Consider the following 16,608-nt stretch of genomic DNA (forward strand, 5'->3'; position numbering starts at 1 on the left):
GGAGGAGGAGGAGGGGGAGGAGGAAGAGGAGGAGGCAAGGAGGCCAGCTGAGGCAAACTTAGATCCACCAGTATCATGACTCACCATCATAACATCATCTCATTCATTCCTTCAGAGACCAAGTGCATCCAAAGACTTCCTCCATGCTGGCCTCTAAAAACACCTCCACTGGCTGGGCCTTTCCCAGTAAGATCTGGGCAGTGGCCTGCTTCCCTTAATACCCTCAGACCCTCCACTGACATACATTCTCACCTCTCTGGCATTCTCAATTTTCTTCTACCCTAAACAAACATGACCCAAAATGCTTCACTGGAAAAAGTCGCCAGAAGGATATTGTAAAGAAAGTAACAAATGGAACTGGGAGACACAGGTGGAGGGGTCTGTTGCGATCACACATCAATTTATATGGTTAGTCTAACCCTTGAGAACTGCCCAGTTTCATACTTAAATCCACAAGTGGGGAATGGAAGCTCAGAGACAGGCACAGATTAAAGATGTAATACTGGAGCTGGATAGGACCATGTGGACTGTTGAGCAGCAGGCACTTAAGGAACAGGCTTTTTGGATCCTATCCAGGGTTTAGATCACACAGGGAGCTCAGTCTCCTAAGGACTTGGCACTGAGTCCGGTGCCAGTTCCATTGCAGAGCTACATGCTGAGCTGGCCTACAACCCCAATGTGACAAGCCAGAGCCAGAGATCAAATTCATCTACATGAGTCCCCAAGGTACTACACCTTCTGGGCCTGAGCATGATCCTGAGTGTGGCAAACACATTCTGTGAGGCCCTTTTGAAAGGAAGTCAAGTTGAATCAGAGATCAGGCCCTGCAAAGCTTTTTCCTCTTCCCTAGTTTATGAAACACCAGTCTTTTCAAAGGGAGGCTGCCCATGGGCTTCTCAAGCTTAGTATCACAAGAAGCTTGGGCTGGGTAATCCTTACAGTTGGAGACAATCCTGAGCCTTGTAGAATACAACAGCATCCCTGGCCTCTATCTACAAGATCCAGAAGAAGCTTCCCTTCATGTGACAAGTCAAAACATCTCCAGACCTTGTTACATATTCCCCGGGGAGGCAAGAGCACTCCCCAGATGGGCAGCAGTGGTGTCAGAGAATCGTAGGGTATTAGTGTCATCTGAACCTGGAGCCCTGTTCAAAGATGGAAAGATGAGGTCATGTTTGCTGAGCTCACCCTGTTACCCCCAGAACTCAAGTCCTGAGAGCCCTGCTCACTGTACCAGAAAATTCTTGTTTCAGGATGTGATGCATGATGCCACTGTGCAGCCAGTCTTCTGGTTCCTGTGTGATGTCCCTGCCCTGTTCTTGCCTTGTGGAGTTAAAGCCGGCAACATCTCCTATCAACCTTAAACCAGGTTATTCTCAGATCTCCACCCGTACAATGTTGCTCTTGGGTTGGAAGAAAGAGCCACAAGTCCTGCTTTGTTTTGCCCTGTCTGGGAGGCTGGAAAGCTTTCACATGTCTCTTCCCACTCTTTAAAGAATGACCTTTCCTAGCCTCCAGGGGCCACTGGAAGGATGGAGATAACAGGAAGTATGGTGCTTGGAATTACTTAAACTCTGCAATTCCCAAGCATTTGGATTATTTAACTGCTGATCATGATTATTTAAGCTGAAAGTCTATCCTTCTCGAGCTCAGAAAATGTTTGTATTTCCATTAAAAACCACCAGGCCAACAGCCCTTTTGACTGACATTTTTCACTATTAAAACTATACAAACACTGCATGTTTCTGGCCAAAAGACAGTGTGTCCCTTATTTTGTTTTAAGATAAGGAAGCTGACTTTAAAGGCTTCCTGTTCCCTCACTCCCCCATCACCCCAGCCTGCTGTCCTGTTCTCCTAACACAAGCGAGAAACACCTATCCGCATCTGCTCACTGCTCCTTATTTAACTAAAATTGGCCCCACTACTCCCAAACTTCAAATTCTTACAACCTTGCCCCCAGCCCTTCACTAGATGGCTGTGGACACACACCATAGCATCAAACACACCTGTATTTGAGTTCCAGATCCCAAGACCTCAGTGTCTGCTTCAGTAGAATGGAAAAAATCATACTGCTTACCTGACCAGAGGCAGCAGCAAGGTGCATGATGTGCAGGGAACATTGCCTCAATGTCACCTGCTCAGATTGAGCTCACCGCCTTAAGTGTGCCTGCACAGAACACTACCTATGCCTGAATTCCGTTGATTTTCTGGAGGCATTTTAATCAGAGTTAGTACATTTCTCATGGCAGGGATGAGGAAAGCCTCCTGATTCTATCTAATGTGTAACTTAATCCACTCCAGTTCTTTCCCTGTCATGATTTGTGGGTCATCAATTCTACTTGTTTCATTTATTTCATAGCCAAAGAGTATTATAGAAAAAGGCTATACAAAAATAGAGAGAAATTCTATTATGGCTCTACAAAAGTACCAATGTTAAACCGAACAGTATATTTTGAGCTCAAGAGAAATAAAAATGATCCTGGCTGGTCCTATTCATCCAAGTCATTTTGTGAAAAACTATGGATAGCATTCCACATTGGAAAGAGACTTTTGCATCACCTTGTACCCCTCCACACACACACTCTGTGCCACACACACACATACACACACACACACACACTGTACTACACACACACACACACACACACACACACACACACACACTTTGCAGTGGAAATTTTTCCTGGAATAGGTGAGCAGGTTCTTGACACCATAAAGTTCTTTATACTAAAGGAACTTTCCTCCTAAATTCCTCACAAAAACTCCATCCAGAATCTTCAGATAAAACAACTCAATTCTTTTTAACATATCAGCCTTTCGGTCATTGAAAGAAGCTTTGCTTTGGCCTTCGTTAGTGCTCAGACCCTTACCTCAGCAGTCCCCCAAACAGGGAAGGACACTCAGGCATCACCATGGTTTACCTAGATGCGACTCAGAAATGAATTCAGATGTGCAGTAGACACACTTCCCTTTGAGTCAGTATCTGTTAGGAACAGTGTCTATGAAGTAAACTTGCAAGGATGTCTCTAACACAGTGAGACAGCTTACCAACTGGTCTATTTACCTTTTCTGTTATGGCTAAGACTTCTAAGTGCTCCTTCCATGACTGGATTCCCATAGTGCTAGCTGGCCACAGAGCCACCCACCTAAAGGCTACATTCCCTCCTTGAATGTATGCTGTGTAACCATGTGACTTAAAATTCTGACCAGTGAGCCCCTCCTCTCCACACCAGATTATATAGACTATTAGGTCTGTGAACAGGACTTTTGTCCACATTCTTTTCGGTTCCCTTGGAATAACACTTAGAAAAGTGCCCAGGGCTCAGAACAGCCCTTGCACATCACAGATGCTCAACAACTATTTCTTGAACGAGCTGTTAAATGACTCAGATGTCAGTGACCAGTATGTAGAACTTAGAGGTAGGGAGGTTCTTTTCGTTTCCTCCCTTTTGCTAGCTGGAATATAGTTTGGATACTGGGAAATGAGGCAAAAAATCTTGCACTATGAGGTGGAGGCCTAATGCTGAGAATGGCAAGGCATCAAGGCATCAAGACAGAAGGAGCTACTTGTATGAGCCGTTAGACTCTGGAGTGTTCTGCTCTTTGCATTGGAAGCTAAATAGAACATTCCCCTCTTATAAAGTTATTTTCTTTACAGTTAAATTTTAGTTACTATAAATTCTACCTGCAGCAAGTGTTTTGTCTTCTACTATAGGCGTCAAGCCTTCAATTTCAGAATTAAGAGTGGGAAACAGAAATGAATGAACACGCTAAGTTACTGCCTGTAGCACAAACAAGAATTAATTCTGAAAGATCCATTCTTCATTATTTACTCCCTCTTAGCTCACAGCCTTCAAACTCCACGTGTAACTGCGGGAGCTACAAGAGATTAACTGCGCGGCATGTCCTTCGAACTCAAATGCCTTTCAAAAGCAAGCGGGTAGTAAACAGAAATAAACACACAGACTAGGACACATGACCACAGTATTTGATATATTTTAAACGGGACTCACAGTTTTTTCTCAATAACCCACTTTTTAGAGAAAGAATTATGTTGTAGTTAAAAAAAAGAATATTCTTGAACACAAACTTAAATTGTTATTTGGAGGTAGGATTAATACATGTTAACGGCAATGAATAGACTTAATTTTAATGGCAAAATAATGTATATTATGTATAGGCTTCTTTATAAACACATAACCTCATTCAATTGTCCTAACCCCTCTGAAAAGTAGTACAGCCTCCATGCAACTGAGTTTATCAATTTTAAGTAATGGCTGCCTTCAAAACTCCTCTGCAAGACTCCATTTATCCTGCGCAAATTGCCAGGCACTCCAGATTCCTCCCTGAAGAAATGCGATTTGTCTTTTCTCACGATGGCATAAAGTAAAGAATAAATTGATTTTTATCAATTTCTGCATGCTGCCTCTGCTTTGAAGGGCACTTACCTAATGAGTGGCGCTCTCAAAAAGGATCCCAGATCAAAGGGGCCAACAAGATGATACCACAGCAGGAGCTGCTGCCTTGCCTCACTGGAACATTCTGAAACAACTCAGTGTATACAAAGGCAAGGTTGTCTGGAGGAGATCCTGAACATCTAACAATACTCAGAAAAATGAAGATGAATTCCACAGAATCATCAGGTGAGTTAAAAATGCAGGGCTCCACTGACACTTTTATACAAGTATAGGAAATCATCACAAAAAATCTAAGAGACATACTTCAAATTATGTGACTGTTAACTTTTGTGAAATAGCAATTTATACTAAATGAAAAATATAAGTCAGGCTGCCAGTCTGCCTGTTAAATTATTAAGGCAATTTAACCTGCCAGAGAAAATGCACAAATAGATCAGTGTCTCATGATCCTCCATTCCTTCTAGCTACAGATATCAAATTCACCTGCCACAGATTAAATAATTGAGCTTTTGTCACTGTAAAGTAAGCTTATTAAGTGCTATCAATTAAAAGCAAACAGAACATTCTTAATATTCTTTCAATAAAATTCTTTTTAAATAAAGGCAAATATAACAAAGATGAAATATTATTAAATGTTTTACTAAGCACTTTTAGATATTTTTAAGTAAAGTAATATTCTTATACACAAGGAAAGTTGAATAGTATGTATGACCTTCGATGAAAATACACAGTTAGAAACTGTCAGGTCCTTTTAGTACCGTAATAACCAGGAGTTAGAACGCAAACCAATAAAAATCAAACTGAAGAAGGGCATGTTGGGGGAAGAAGTGACATGAAGGAAGTTCGGGAGCTCTCCTTTTGAATGAACTCGTGCACACTTCCTACCCAGGCCCAGAGGAAGGGAAAGCAAACGACATTGTTTCTTGTCTCTCTTTACCCCAGAGAACCAAGAAAGTTTTTACATTTGGAAATGGCTTTGTAGGCAAAGAACCAAGTCTCTTTGGTTACACAAGAAACTTTTTATTACATATTTATTCATTTTCTTCACTCATTTTACTAAAAATACAGACTTGTCAAGGTCAAGGATATTTTCTGTTTCCCTAGACTATCACCTACTTTGTCCTAAGTAGGTGCTCAGAGAGCAGCTATTTTTCTTCTTTTAACTAATTCACCTTGTGATTACTCAAATGCTTGCTGAATTCTTATTACGTGACTAGTTGCCAGTGGCCAGTCTCAAAAGAAGTTCCAGGACAAACTAGTTAAAATCACATCATAAGAAATTCTTCAGTTAGAAGAATCAGACAATACTTTCTCCTTCTAAATCTGGTCTAAATCTCAAGAAAGAGGAGGTAGGAAAAAACAGATGTCAGTGAGGCATGCATTCCAGGGTGGTAAAACACAAAGAAAAACTCCACTTAAAAATGAAATAGCTGGGGACTGCACAGTCAACGCCATAGTTCAGAGCATTTGCTCTTTTTCCAGAGAACCTCGGTTCAGTTCCTAGCTCTCATGTCAGGAGGCCCACAATCACCTGTAATTCCAGTTCCAGGGAGTCCAAAGCCCCTCTGGCCTCCAAGGGCACCAACACACTCATACATATAAATAAAAACAAATCTTAAGACAATGAAACTGCCGGGAATGATTGTAGCTACCAAAAGGCAGGACCAGAAGTCCTCATGGCAATGGAGTAGGTGTGTACCTGACTGTGGTGTAGTGGTACAAATCCATACACAGGTAAAAATTGCAATACACACATATACCAGTGCATATAAAGCTGGATAAATCTTGGTTAGGTGGTTAGACTGTACCAGTGACAACTCTGTAAGATGCTACCAATGACTAAAATGGGTTACAATGACAAAAAACCCTCACTGTGCTGGTTTTTGTGGGGTTTTGTTTGTTTTGCAGCTTCTTACCAATCTGCACCACAGAACACTAAATAAAAGTTAACAGCTGGATGTTTATCAAAGCTCTCTTTACATTAGCAAAACACTGGAACCAAAATAATGGCATATACCTATACACCATTATGTTATATAGTTAAAAATAGTACTGTTCTATGTTTGTGATAGACAAGGTATTCACATTCAGAAAGCAAAACAAATGAGACTTCTAAAATATGCAAGAACAAGCTAATTTTCTTTAAAAACAAGGAGCATTTGTAAAGGCATACACAAAAATGCCCTCAGAAAATACTGACATGTTAAGGTCATGTGTTGATACTATCTTTCATATTATTCTGCCATATTTTCTCCTTTTTCTGTAAAAGGCTATCTGTTCTCTGGCTAGGGTTTAGGTAACTTTTGTATGCCTCGGGGTGTAAGAGCTAAGACAAATGGGAAGAATGCATGGAAAGACATTCCAACTCAGTGTGAGGACCAAGGAGCTCCTGCAGGACCTGTGGAACATGAACTGCCACCTTCTGAGTCCATGGCCCCAAACAAGAACGGTGCCTCCCAGGGCCTGGGGAATTCCTCACTGGCAATTCCGTGGACAGGAGTCTGGCTTATGCAAGCTGGGAGAGCAGACCCAGCTGCCTTCCAGTTCTAAAACTCCATACCATCTGATTTCGCAATGGATTTAACAGACACTATCTCTCAATTTTAAAAGCCCCTGATACATTTCAAAGTACTTTCACATATGCTATCTTAAATTAATCTTAGTCTAGTACTTTCTTTTTATCTTGACCCTAACACAGTTCCATAAAGCAGGCGGGGCAGGCCTGGATACCTCCATGTTAACAGAGAAAACTGAGGCAACCAGAAAGCAATCTTTCATATCATGGGATGAGACAAAACAGAAATTGTGACATCACATCTTGACTCAGGACCCCACTCCTTTGGGCTCTAACAGTGCTTGGTGACTCACTCTCTACCAGGGTTTAGAAGCATGGTAGACCTGGGTAAATATGAGTGCTGGCTGCATGAAAAGCCAGGCCTTGGCAGAGTGATAGCATGCGTCAACAATGATCATACACGCGTGGCTGTTCCCACCAACCCAAGTGGACTCAGTCAATGTCATACAATCAATGTATTAGTTCAGCTCAAATTCATGATCAATAAAATCAGTTGGCTGACTTGAGCAGCCCAAGAGGCTGGTGACTGTAGTTAGGAGCCCCATTCAGTATGCTTGCCCCTTACCTAGGTCTCTATAGCCCCTAGTAAAGGGTCCATAAATTGGGCTTCTGAGTGAGTTAAATAATGAATTAGGTTCAAACTGGGCTTAATAAAATAAGACTTTGTTACTTTTGCCAGTGGAATTAACAGAGGTTATTCTGTATTTATTTTGCTGTGGCAGCAGATTAAACACTTCAGAAATAACGTGGCAATTCACCAAAAGAGGTCTTAGCTAGGTGCTACCTGAAATTATGAAACTAAGTGGGAAAACATACATATGGAAAAGCTTCTGTGTTTTAGAAAAATCCCCATTTTAGATAAACGGTACTCTTCACAAAGCACATTAAATACATGACATATTTCACTGGCTGATCAGGCCATTTATGCACATGTATCATTTTCTGTGTGTCAGGCCTCATGCTTATTGCTATGGGAGGAAACTGGAGGGGGGGGAGGTCAGCAAGGTTAAGAACATTTCCCTGTCACACTCACAGTTACCAGGTGGAAGTAACAGGATTTTACCCCAGCACTGATGAGCTCCAAACCAGTCTACTTCACTATTACTTCTTTTCTCAAATTACAAAAAGCATATACCCTTTTTATAAATGCGATGCAGAAAGACGCTTATGATGACATACTGCGTCATGTCAGGAGACATAGTGTAAACACAGGACCCCGAAGAACAAGAACAATGATGCTACACTTACCATGTAAGGCCACACCAGGAGACAGAGGTGGAACATGTACATGGCCAAGAACAACGGCCACTGGGTTTGGTGCCTTCACCTTGCTGAGACGTGAGTATTTCCGACTACTGTTACTACACAACTGATCATACTGATAACGACACAGACACTTGCAACACGTCCTTCTCAGCTCTATAAAATTCCATTTTCACTCACACAGCAGTTGTCCAAGCACCTGCCATATACCCAGCTCTGCTAACAGCAGCAAGATTACTGCAGTGACTTGAGCAGGCAGAAGTTCTAGACCTGACAGAGTCCAGAAAAGCTTCAAGGGAGACCGAGGTAGTAGATAGGGAGCTTGAAAACGGGAGACTTTGGTTTAACCTGGCCAGGTGGCTATAAGAAAATTACTTGAGTCTTTCTGAGTCTCGGGTCCTTCACTTCTAAACTGTGTATAATAATGTCTGTTTTTATTATCTCATCTTTTGTTAGACAAAATGCTAGTTTATGATTTTACATGTGGAAAAAATGTTACTTATTCTTTGGTCTTGGAGAAACAGGTAGTTGAGGAGGCATAAAAGTTTTATCCTCATTATTAAATCCCTCAAAATATTTCATTCCATATTTTCCATGATCAAAGTTTTCCCAGGGTAATGTTAACCATATGTAAGACCAGCTGGGTCACCATACGGTCATTCTTCCACACCTAGCCACCAATCTCCAAGTCTGTGTTACAGGCTTAAGATGCCACAATTATGTATGCTTCCTTTATTATGGGTAAAAGTAGGACTTCTAGCTTGCTGATTATTTAAAATTTTATAGAAATGGTATTTCTTGATTAGCTCTTTAGGAACAAATCCTTTGAAATTATTATTTGACTCATGCAGTAAGTTTCCTTCCAGTTTCCTCAATGATGATTTTTCATCATGGAAGTAAAATAGGAGCTGGGTGTAGTTGAGTGTGTTATAAGGCACAAGAAGAACCATTTCCCAGCACTGAAGCCCACTTTATTGATTAAATCAAAGAGAGTAATGCAATCTCCCTTTACTTACCTATCCCTTCCACTGTTCCATGGGTGTGTGTGTGTGTGTGTGCGTGTGTGCATGTGTGTGTGTGTATGCATTAGGGGAGGAGGGGCTCCAATCTATTGCCAGGCATGGCACACAAGTGAAAAGAATATTAGCAAAGTTAAAGTCAGAGTTAGGAAATACCTCCTTGGGAAAGTTTTCACTCCAACCAGCACTAAAACGACTATTGCGCTTAACAAAGCCATTGTCTCTTGACTGCCTCAGACCTTTGAGACAAACCTGTGAGTGAGGAAAGACCGGGGGAGCAAAAACGAGTACTCACTTCATCTCCAGGATCTCCTCCAGCTGTTTCCTCCTCTCTATCCGGAGGTTGGCCAGGTGTGCTTCTTTTTCAGCCAGAGACTGCTGGGTAGAGGCAAGGCGTGCTTTGGTGGCATCCAGCTCCTGTCTGGTCTTTTCCAAGGCATTCATCAGCTCCTCTATCTGAAAGGCACATGGAGGTCCAGCTGTGATTTCTGCTGTGATTTCTCCTTCATTTAACCACAAGGAATTTCTTGTTAGCATGTACTCTGACAAGAAACACTGAGAAATTATAGGTCTTCTAAAGCTATACACAGTTTCTTGGAGCCCATTCTTTCTCTGTCACTGATGAAAAATAAAGCTTTCAAATACCCAAATCTCTCCAAGGTCTACATTCAATGACATTGTCCAATAATCTTTTTAGAAGCCACTTAATGTGGTTATTAGAAGTTGGCAGTTGAAGAGCCTGACCCAATTTCAATTCATGTTTAATAATTTCAGCTACTTACCCCTTGCTATAGGAAGGTAAGACTCAAATGCAGTCTCCCTGGCACAATATACTTTTGTATGGAGGTCCCAGAGTATTCAGACAGGAAGTTAATCAAAGTATTTCAGATTCATTCATGTTTTAACTTATCAAAACCTTGTTTGGCTAAAACCATTTGATGTTCACAGAGCCTCAGGAACCCTTCTCACCTCACCTCCCTGACTTACAATCAGGAAGCAAGGTCTGGCCAAAGGTAAACAGAATTCCAGCCACAAAAGGTTCAGGTTTGGTTTGCCCCTGAAGCTTGAGAGGGTTCAAAACTTGAAATGAATGACATGTAACTTTTATAGGGTGCTAATACACCATAGAAGTAAGCCAGACTATCAAGTATCTAGGATTTTCAGCCAGATCCCCCAAAATTAGACCGAAGAGCTCTGAGGCGAGGCTTTAGCCTCCTCAAACCATTGGGGACTTTTAAATCTGACACACAACTAAGAGGACTGGTGTTTATGGTCATGTTCCAGAGACGTCCATGAAGCTAGCTGGTAAAATGCCATCCTCTGTACAGATGCAGGCTACATCCATCCTGCTGGTTCAACATCATGGTGCAGGAAGTTTCTAGATTCCAGAGCTGATGTGTGGGTTTCTAAGCGTCCCTTTCCAGCTGAACTTGGCAGCACGGGCTCGTCCATCACTAAAGTCAACAGAATGCCCTTCACAATGTGTCAATGACATGTTAGGTTCCAATTCATAAAGACTTTCTACACACTTTCTGCAGTTTTACATGGACTTCATTCAGAATAAGCATTAAAGTTTACATCCAAGGTAAATTACATGCTTTTAAGATTTAGAATACCCTCCATCTTGCCCTGATAGAGTCAACTTAATGACCATGTAATTTGTATCAAAGCAAAAACTGAAACATTTGAAAAGCAAATAATATAAAGGATAATCTATGAAAGTCACAGAATGATATCTGCTGAACTGTAGAATAACATTACAAATGCATACGATCAAGAAAGCAATCAAAATTTTTAGTTTTTCATATAAGTGCATCACAAATGTAACTAGAGGCCCTTCTCAAAAGCAGTACACAGTGAGGTTAGAGCAGTCTATTCCTGTAGAGACTTAATAGCAGTGTCAAAAAGACAATACAGGCTGGAGGGATGGCTCAGTGGCTAGGAGTGCATAATGCTCTTGTAGAGGGTCTGAGTTCCATCTCCAGCACCCACATCTAGAGGCTCACAACCGCCTGTAACGCCAGCTCCAAGGGATCTAACACCTGCCGGCCTCTATGGGAATCCGGACTCACACGCACATATTCCCACATAGATGCGCGCACACATATAATTAAAAAATAAAAATAAATTTTAAACAAAAAATATCACAAGATAGTCATTCCAAGGACCGATTCAGAGAGTGTGCCTGATTCTCTACATGGGATGGAGTGTGATCTCATTTTCTGTCATGAATGTTCTTTATTTCAAACAAGCTATGTATTCCAGGGAAGAGAAGTACTTCTGGGATTCTTATTCGCTCTTAATAGTTGAGGCTGAATTGTCTCAATTTGTAGACACAGAACTACTCAGCTACTACCAGACAGCCTGGGACAGATGACAGCTAGCTTTGACCAATTATGGTGCTTATTCACTCTTAACAGTTGAGGCTGAATTGTCTCAATTTGTAGACACAGAACTACCCAACTACTACCAGACAGCCTGGGACAGATGACAGCTAGCTTTGACCAATTATGGTTTACAGCATTGATTTGTTGTGTCAGCAACACTATTTGGAGAACCTGGTCAGCTGGGAGCTATAATTCAGTGTTTTAAAGACCAGGGTGCCATTTACTTCCAACATCAAGCATTCCCAGAATCAGGAGACACCGCTGCTCCTAACACTTTGGAAGTAGGGCTTTTAAACAACATTTCAGTTTAAGACACCCTCCCATCCTAATTGGTGTATCCTGAGACAGAAAGTACCGCCTGTTGTGGGTGGTGTGAGGCACTGGCCTCAGATCCACAGTTCCTGCAACTTTAGCAAATAGTCACTCACTTTCTAGGCATTACCCATGGTTATGCTAAGTTTAATGTTTTAGAGTTCTGTAAATGGCTCCTCTACTGTCCAAACATGAGCTTTTAAAAGCAAGAGATATTTTCCTTTTCACAGTGGTCATTAGGTTGCACAGAATCCAAAGGCTACAAATGTGAAAACAATTCTTTTCACTTGTAATTCATAACACTATCTTTAGTTAAGATTCCCCCCAAATCTCATCACCTAGAAATAAACATTATACATATTATTTTGTTATAATTTTTCCACCTCTATATATGTATATGTACAATTGAGATGCCCTATATGAATGCTCAAACATACAAATGTATAGTTTTGTAAACAATAAGCACTGTCCTTTGTCATTAAATAGCTTACAATTTTAATAAATGAATGTTATTCTGTCCATTCCCATTTTTCTAAATCTTATGCTTTCCTTAGTTCTATGGGCTAAGGTTTGTAACACCTTGCTGCCCCCAGAACTCATAACATGAAAGAAAGCCTAACCCCCTGGCTAGTGTCCTGGGACATGGCACTAGGATATGGTGTCTTTGGGAAGGGATTAAGTCAAGAGGGCAAACTCATGTAACACCTCCCTGCGCCCAGAACTCATAGCACGAAAGCCTAACCCCATCGCCCAGTGCCCCGGGACATGGCACTAGGTGATGGGGTCTTTGGGAAGAGATTAAGTTATGAGGGCAGAATCTTTATGAATGAAACTAATTCACTGATAAAAGAAGATCAAGGGAGTTGTTTCTCCTTCCACCATTGAGAACACAGAAAGAATTCAATACTACACAACCTGGAAGTCAGTCCTCTCCAAAACCAGACCACACTGGTACCAAGGTCTTAGACTTTCCAGAAGTGTGCAAAATGAATTTCTGTTCTTTTTAAGCTGCCCAGTCCCCAGGAGCAGCCCAAACACACGAAGACGCTGAGGAACTTATTTTCCTTACTTTTCTTCGAATTCCTTGCCTTCCTGCAAATTCAGTCTTTTCCCTCTTGTGATTCCGACCAGAGATACTCCCTTTATCTGCAGGCACAGATTTGAAAGGATGGAGTTACTGAGGGAGTGGAGTGAGGGGCCACAGCAATCCATAGCTCCTTTTTGTTCACTTGAACTCTTTCATATGTACCTAGTCATCTGCCTATCAATTTCCATCTGGATGCCCTAATATCACTTTAAATTGAGGAGGCCCCAAAGCCAACCCTTAGTCGATGTAACACCTGCCTAAGCCTAAACCAAATGACCATACTACCTGCTCCATCTCCCAACTTGACACTTCCCAATATGCACCTACCATTTGGGCCTAAATACTTGACCTGTTTCCAGCCATTCATGTTTAAAACCTCAGCATCCCATGTACCTCTTCCTTCCCCTTTCTCTTATTTTCCATTTATCACCAAGGCCACAGTTTGCTTCTGAGATCCATCATTATCTCTTATTATTACTTTCAACTTCATTAGCTCAGGTCCCTACTCTCCCACATGCATGACACTGAAAGCAATGATACATACATGCATACACATGTGTGCTTGCATGTCTATGCATATGCACATGTGTGCTTTCCTAGTCTCCAGCTCCATGCCTGCCCTCAGTGAGGACATGGCTTGGTCTGATCAACTTCTCCCCCAGCAGAGCACATTTCTCAGCTAAGTCTGATCCTGGATTTTATGAAACATAATCAGAAAAGGGGAAGCAAAGTACGGGCAAAGGGAAAGGCTTTGCAGAGCAGGCTAAAATGAAAAGCAGGAGAACAAAGTTAGGGACGGGAAAGAAAGGAAGCTCTCTGCTATGGATGGAGGGAGGCTTTGTTTTGCTTTGAAGGAAGATTAAGAGAATTGAAGGGGAGAGAAAGGAAGACAGAAAAACAGCTGCTAGAAGTTTCTCCTGGTAATTCTACAATGTTTTCTAAAGACTGAAGTTGAAGATCGGCCTTCCCTTATGATTTTTTTCACTTGTTTTGACTATGTGTCTTTGAACCGGGCTCTGCAAGTCTTGGATTCAAAGAGGTTCCTCAAGAATCATGTCACAACTCATATTCCCATTAGCAAGGACACATGCCTAAATCATCAACATCTGTCAAAAGTGTCACTGGCCTAGATCTAACATCTGGAAGGTTCTGATTATCTATAGAAGTGGTTTTCAAACTGTGTTCTGCAGATCACCAAAGAGTCCATCAAGGTGTCTGCAAGCTGAGGGGTCAGCAGAACCCAGAACAGGAGGACCTTGAATCAGCATGGGTCTCAGTCCACCACCCCAAACTCAAAGGGAGCTAGTCTACTTTTGCCTATTTTATATATGGTATTACACTTGGGATTTCATTTGAAAATTAAGGTCTTAAGACACTGAGAATAGCTAAAGTGTAAATTATGATGCTAGACTCTTCTAACAATTTCTACTTCATCACTTACTAGTTATAGAACCTTGGGAAAGCATCTGAGTTTCTTCACTGATAACGATGGTACTTTTTGAACAAGTTATGGTTGTGCCACATGAAACAATGTATGTGAAGTTTTGGTGCAGAGCCTGACAAACATGAAAACACGCAGCACATTCTTCATGCAAGAGGCGGCATAGCATGGCGCTAAGGCACAACTCAGAGCTGGTCTGCCACTGGCAACTGGGTAACGGGATAATGCAATTTCTAAGCCTCAAGTTTCTCAACTATGAAATAGGGCTAATGGGACTTAGCTCAAAAAACTTTTCTGAAGATTAGTTGTGTGCATGTGCAATGCTGTATTAGTCATTTTTCTTGTCACTGTGACCAAATACCCCCCCACCCCAAAAAGCAACTTAAGGGACAAATGATTTATTTTTGTTCATAGTTTGAGACAGTCCTAGGGGAAGCCTGGTGACAGGAGCAGGTGACAGCTCTACCAGCAGGCGCACAGGGATGCTCACTCACACCCCAGGAAGCAGAGGGAGGAAAATGCTGATGCTCAGCTCGTTTTCTCTTTTTTCTATTTCTATTCCACCCAAGCTCTTAACCCATGCGATAGTACCTACCATAATCTATGTAGGTCTTTCTTCCTCAGTGAATCTCTGAAACACCCTCACAGATACACCCAGAGGTGTGCCTCAGTCTCCTAGTTGGTTCTAAGTCCAATCAAGTAGACAGTGAAGATGAACCATCACAGATGATCTCAAAACAATCGCTGGGTCCATAAAGTGAAGACTCTTGTTAAATGGTGCCTGGTGAATATTTAACTCATTTTAGGTTTGCTTGTTGGTGAATTTAAGCATGTCAAGCTTACTGTCGCCTACCTCCAAGCACACATGGACATGTGCACACATTTCTGAACTGTTTTTCATTCTTTTCCGTTTATTAAAGCTTCCCATCTTTCAAGGCCCTGTCTACACATGACTTCCTTGACTTCACTCAGTGATGAAAACCTGGAATTCTGCAAATAGGCTAACGGGGGCCAAGTATTTCCACTCATAGGATCGTTGTGAACTTAGGCCAATCCTAACATAATTCGTTAACTTTTCTCCATATTAGAAGCATTTAAGAAGTCTATAAAAACCCTTGATATTGTGATCACATGTTCCTAATTAAGTATTTCAAGATGGAAGTCAGACATCCATATGTTATTAAAGATCCAGATAATTCCAAAGTGGCACGACATTACCAACCTCTCTTTAAGTTTGCAAATCCTTCTCTACCAAATAGGGAGTCCGAGCTGCCATGCAGGAGACATAAGCACAATCCAAGGTAGTGTGTGTAAAGTCCCCAGGTTTCTCTGTCACACCTTGTAGGGAAGTTCCTATCCAGGCTCCTCCAACCCATCCAAGGGCACCTGTTCTGCTCAGTACATACACCTAGTCACTACAGCTGGTTCATAACCCCCTAGAATATGTGGACCATGTCTCTATCTTCTTTGGGAAACACTTGAGCACCCAACACTGCCCCAGTAACCACACCTAATAAATCCCCGCAAAATGGGATGAAGGAGAATTCAAAGACACAGTTCTGAAACACTCTGACCCACTTTTGTGTGATGTTGGATGAAGTATTAAGTCCAAACTTCAAGCCTTTCAAGGCTTTATCCTCTGTTTACCTAGAACACCTTTTCTTTGCTATGGGGGCAAAAGGTTCATGTACAGCGCCTGAAAGGATGGAGACCATGGCTCTCTGCTACTTTGGCAGGTACTGGAATACTCAGTAGCATAATAAACGTGTCCCCAGTTCTGTGCTAGAGAAGAACCACTGTGTCCCCAGGCCTGTATTCTACTCACTCCACCCTGAGACCTGGGACCTTCATTACTTTTCCAACACCTCACCAGGCATAGCAGTGTGAGGCACTTTGTTACACAGTGGCCACAGGCTTCTCCTCAGAGGTGGGTTCAGTTATCAGGCAGGCTCAGAATCAGAGACAATAATTTAATCACAATTTCGATTTTAAAAAACTATGAAAGGAAAGTATTAAGTTATACAAAGCATTAAAATAGTAGATGCTGATTTGGCCTTACCAATGTGTGTGTGTGTGTGTGTGTGTGTGTGTGTGTGTGTGTGTGTG

General features: G+C 41.7%; 1 protein-coding gene across 17 annotated transcripts in view; it reads right to left on the bottom strand.

Annotated features, from left to right (window-relative positions):
- Erc2 (ELKS/RAB6-interacting/CAST family member 2) overlaps positions 1–16,608 on the bottom strand; it is a 1,070,830-nt gene that overhangs the window by 360,870 nt on the left and 693,352 nt on the right. For all 17 annotated transcript variants that reach the window (XR_001872873.2, XR_003846883.1, XR_003846882.1 and 14 more), the window contains one exon: positions 9,571–9,731. Coding sequence is in view for 14 of the 17 variants with exons in the window: in XM_008851846.3 (XP_008850068.1) it covers positions 9,571–9,731 (161 nt within the window). In the remaining 3 variants the exon portion in view is untranslated. The remainder of the gene's footprint in view (positions 1–9,570; positions 9,732–16,608) is intronic.

Source organism: Nannospalax galili, unplaced genomic scaffold (assembly GCF_000622305.1).
Source record: "Nannospalax galili isolate Female #2095 unplaced genomic scaffold, S.galili_v1.0 scaffold485, whole genome shotgun sequence".
Classification (NCBI taxonomy): domain Eukaryota; kingdom Metazoa; phylum Chordata; class Mammalia; order Rodentia; family Spalacidae; genus Nannospalax; species Nannospalax galili.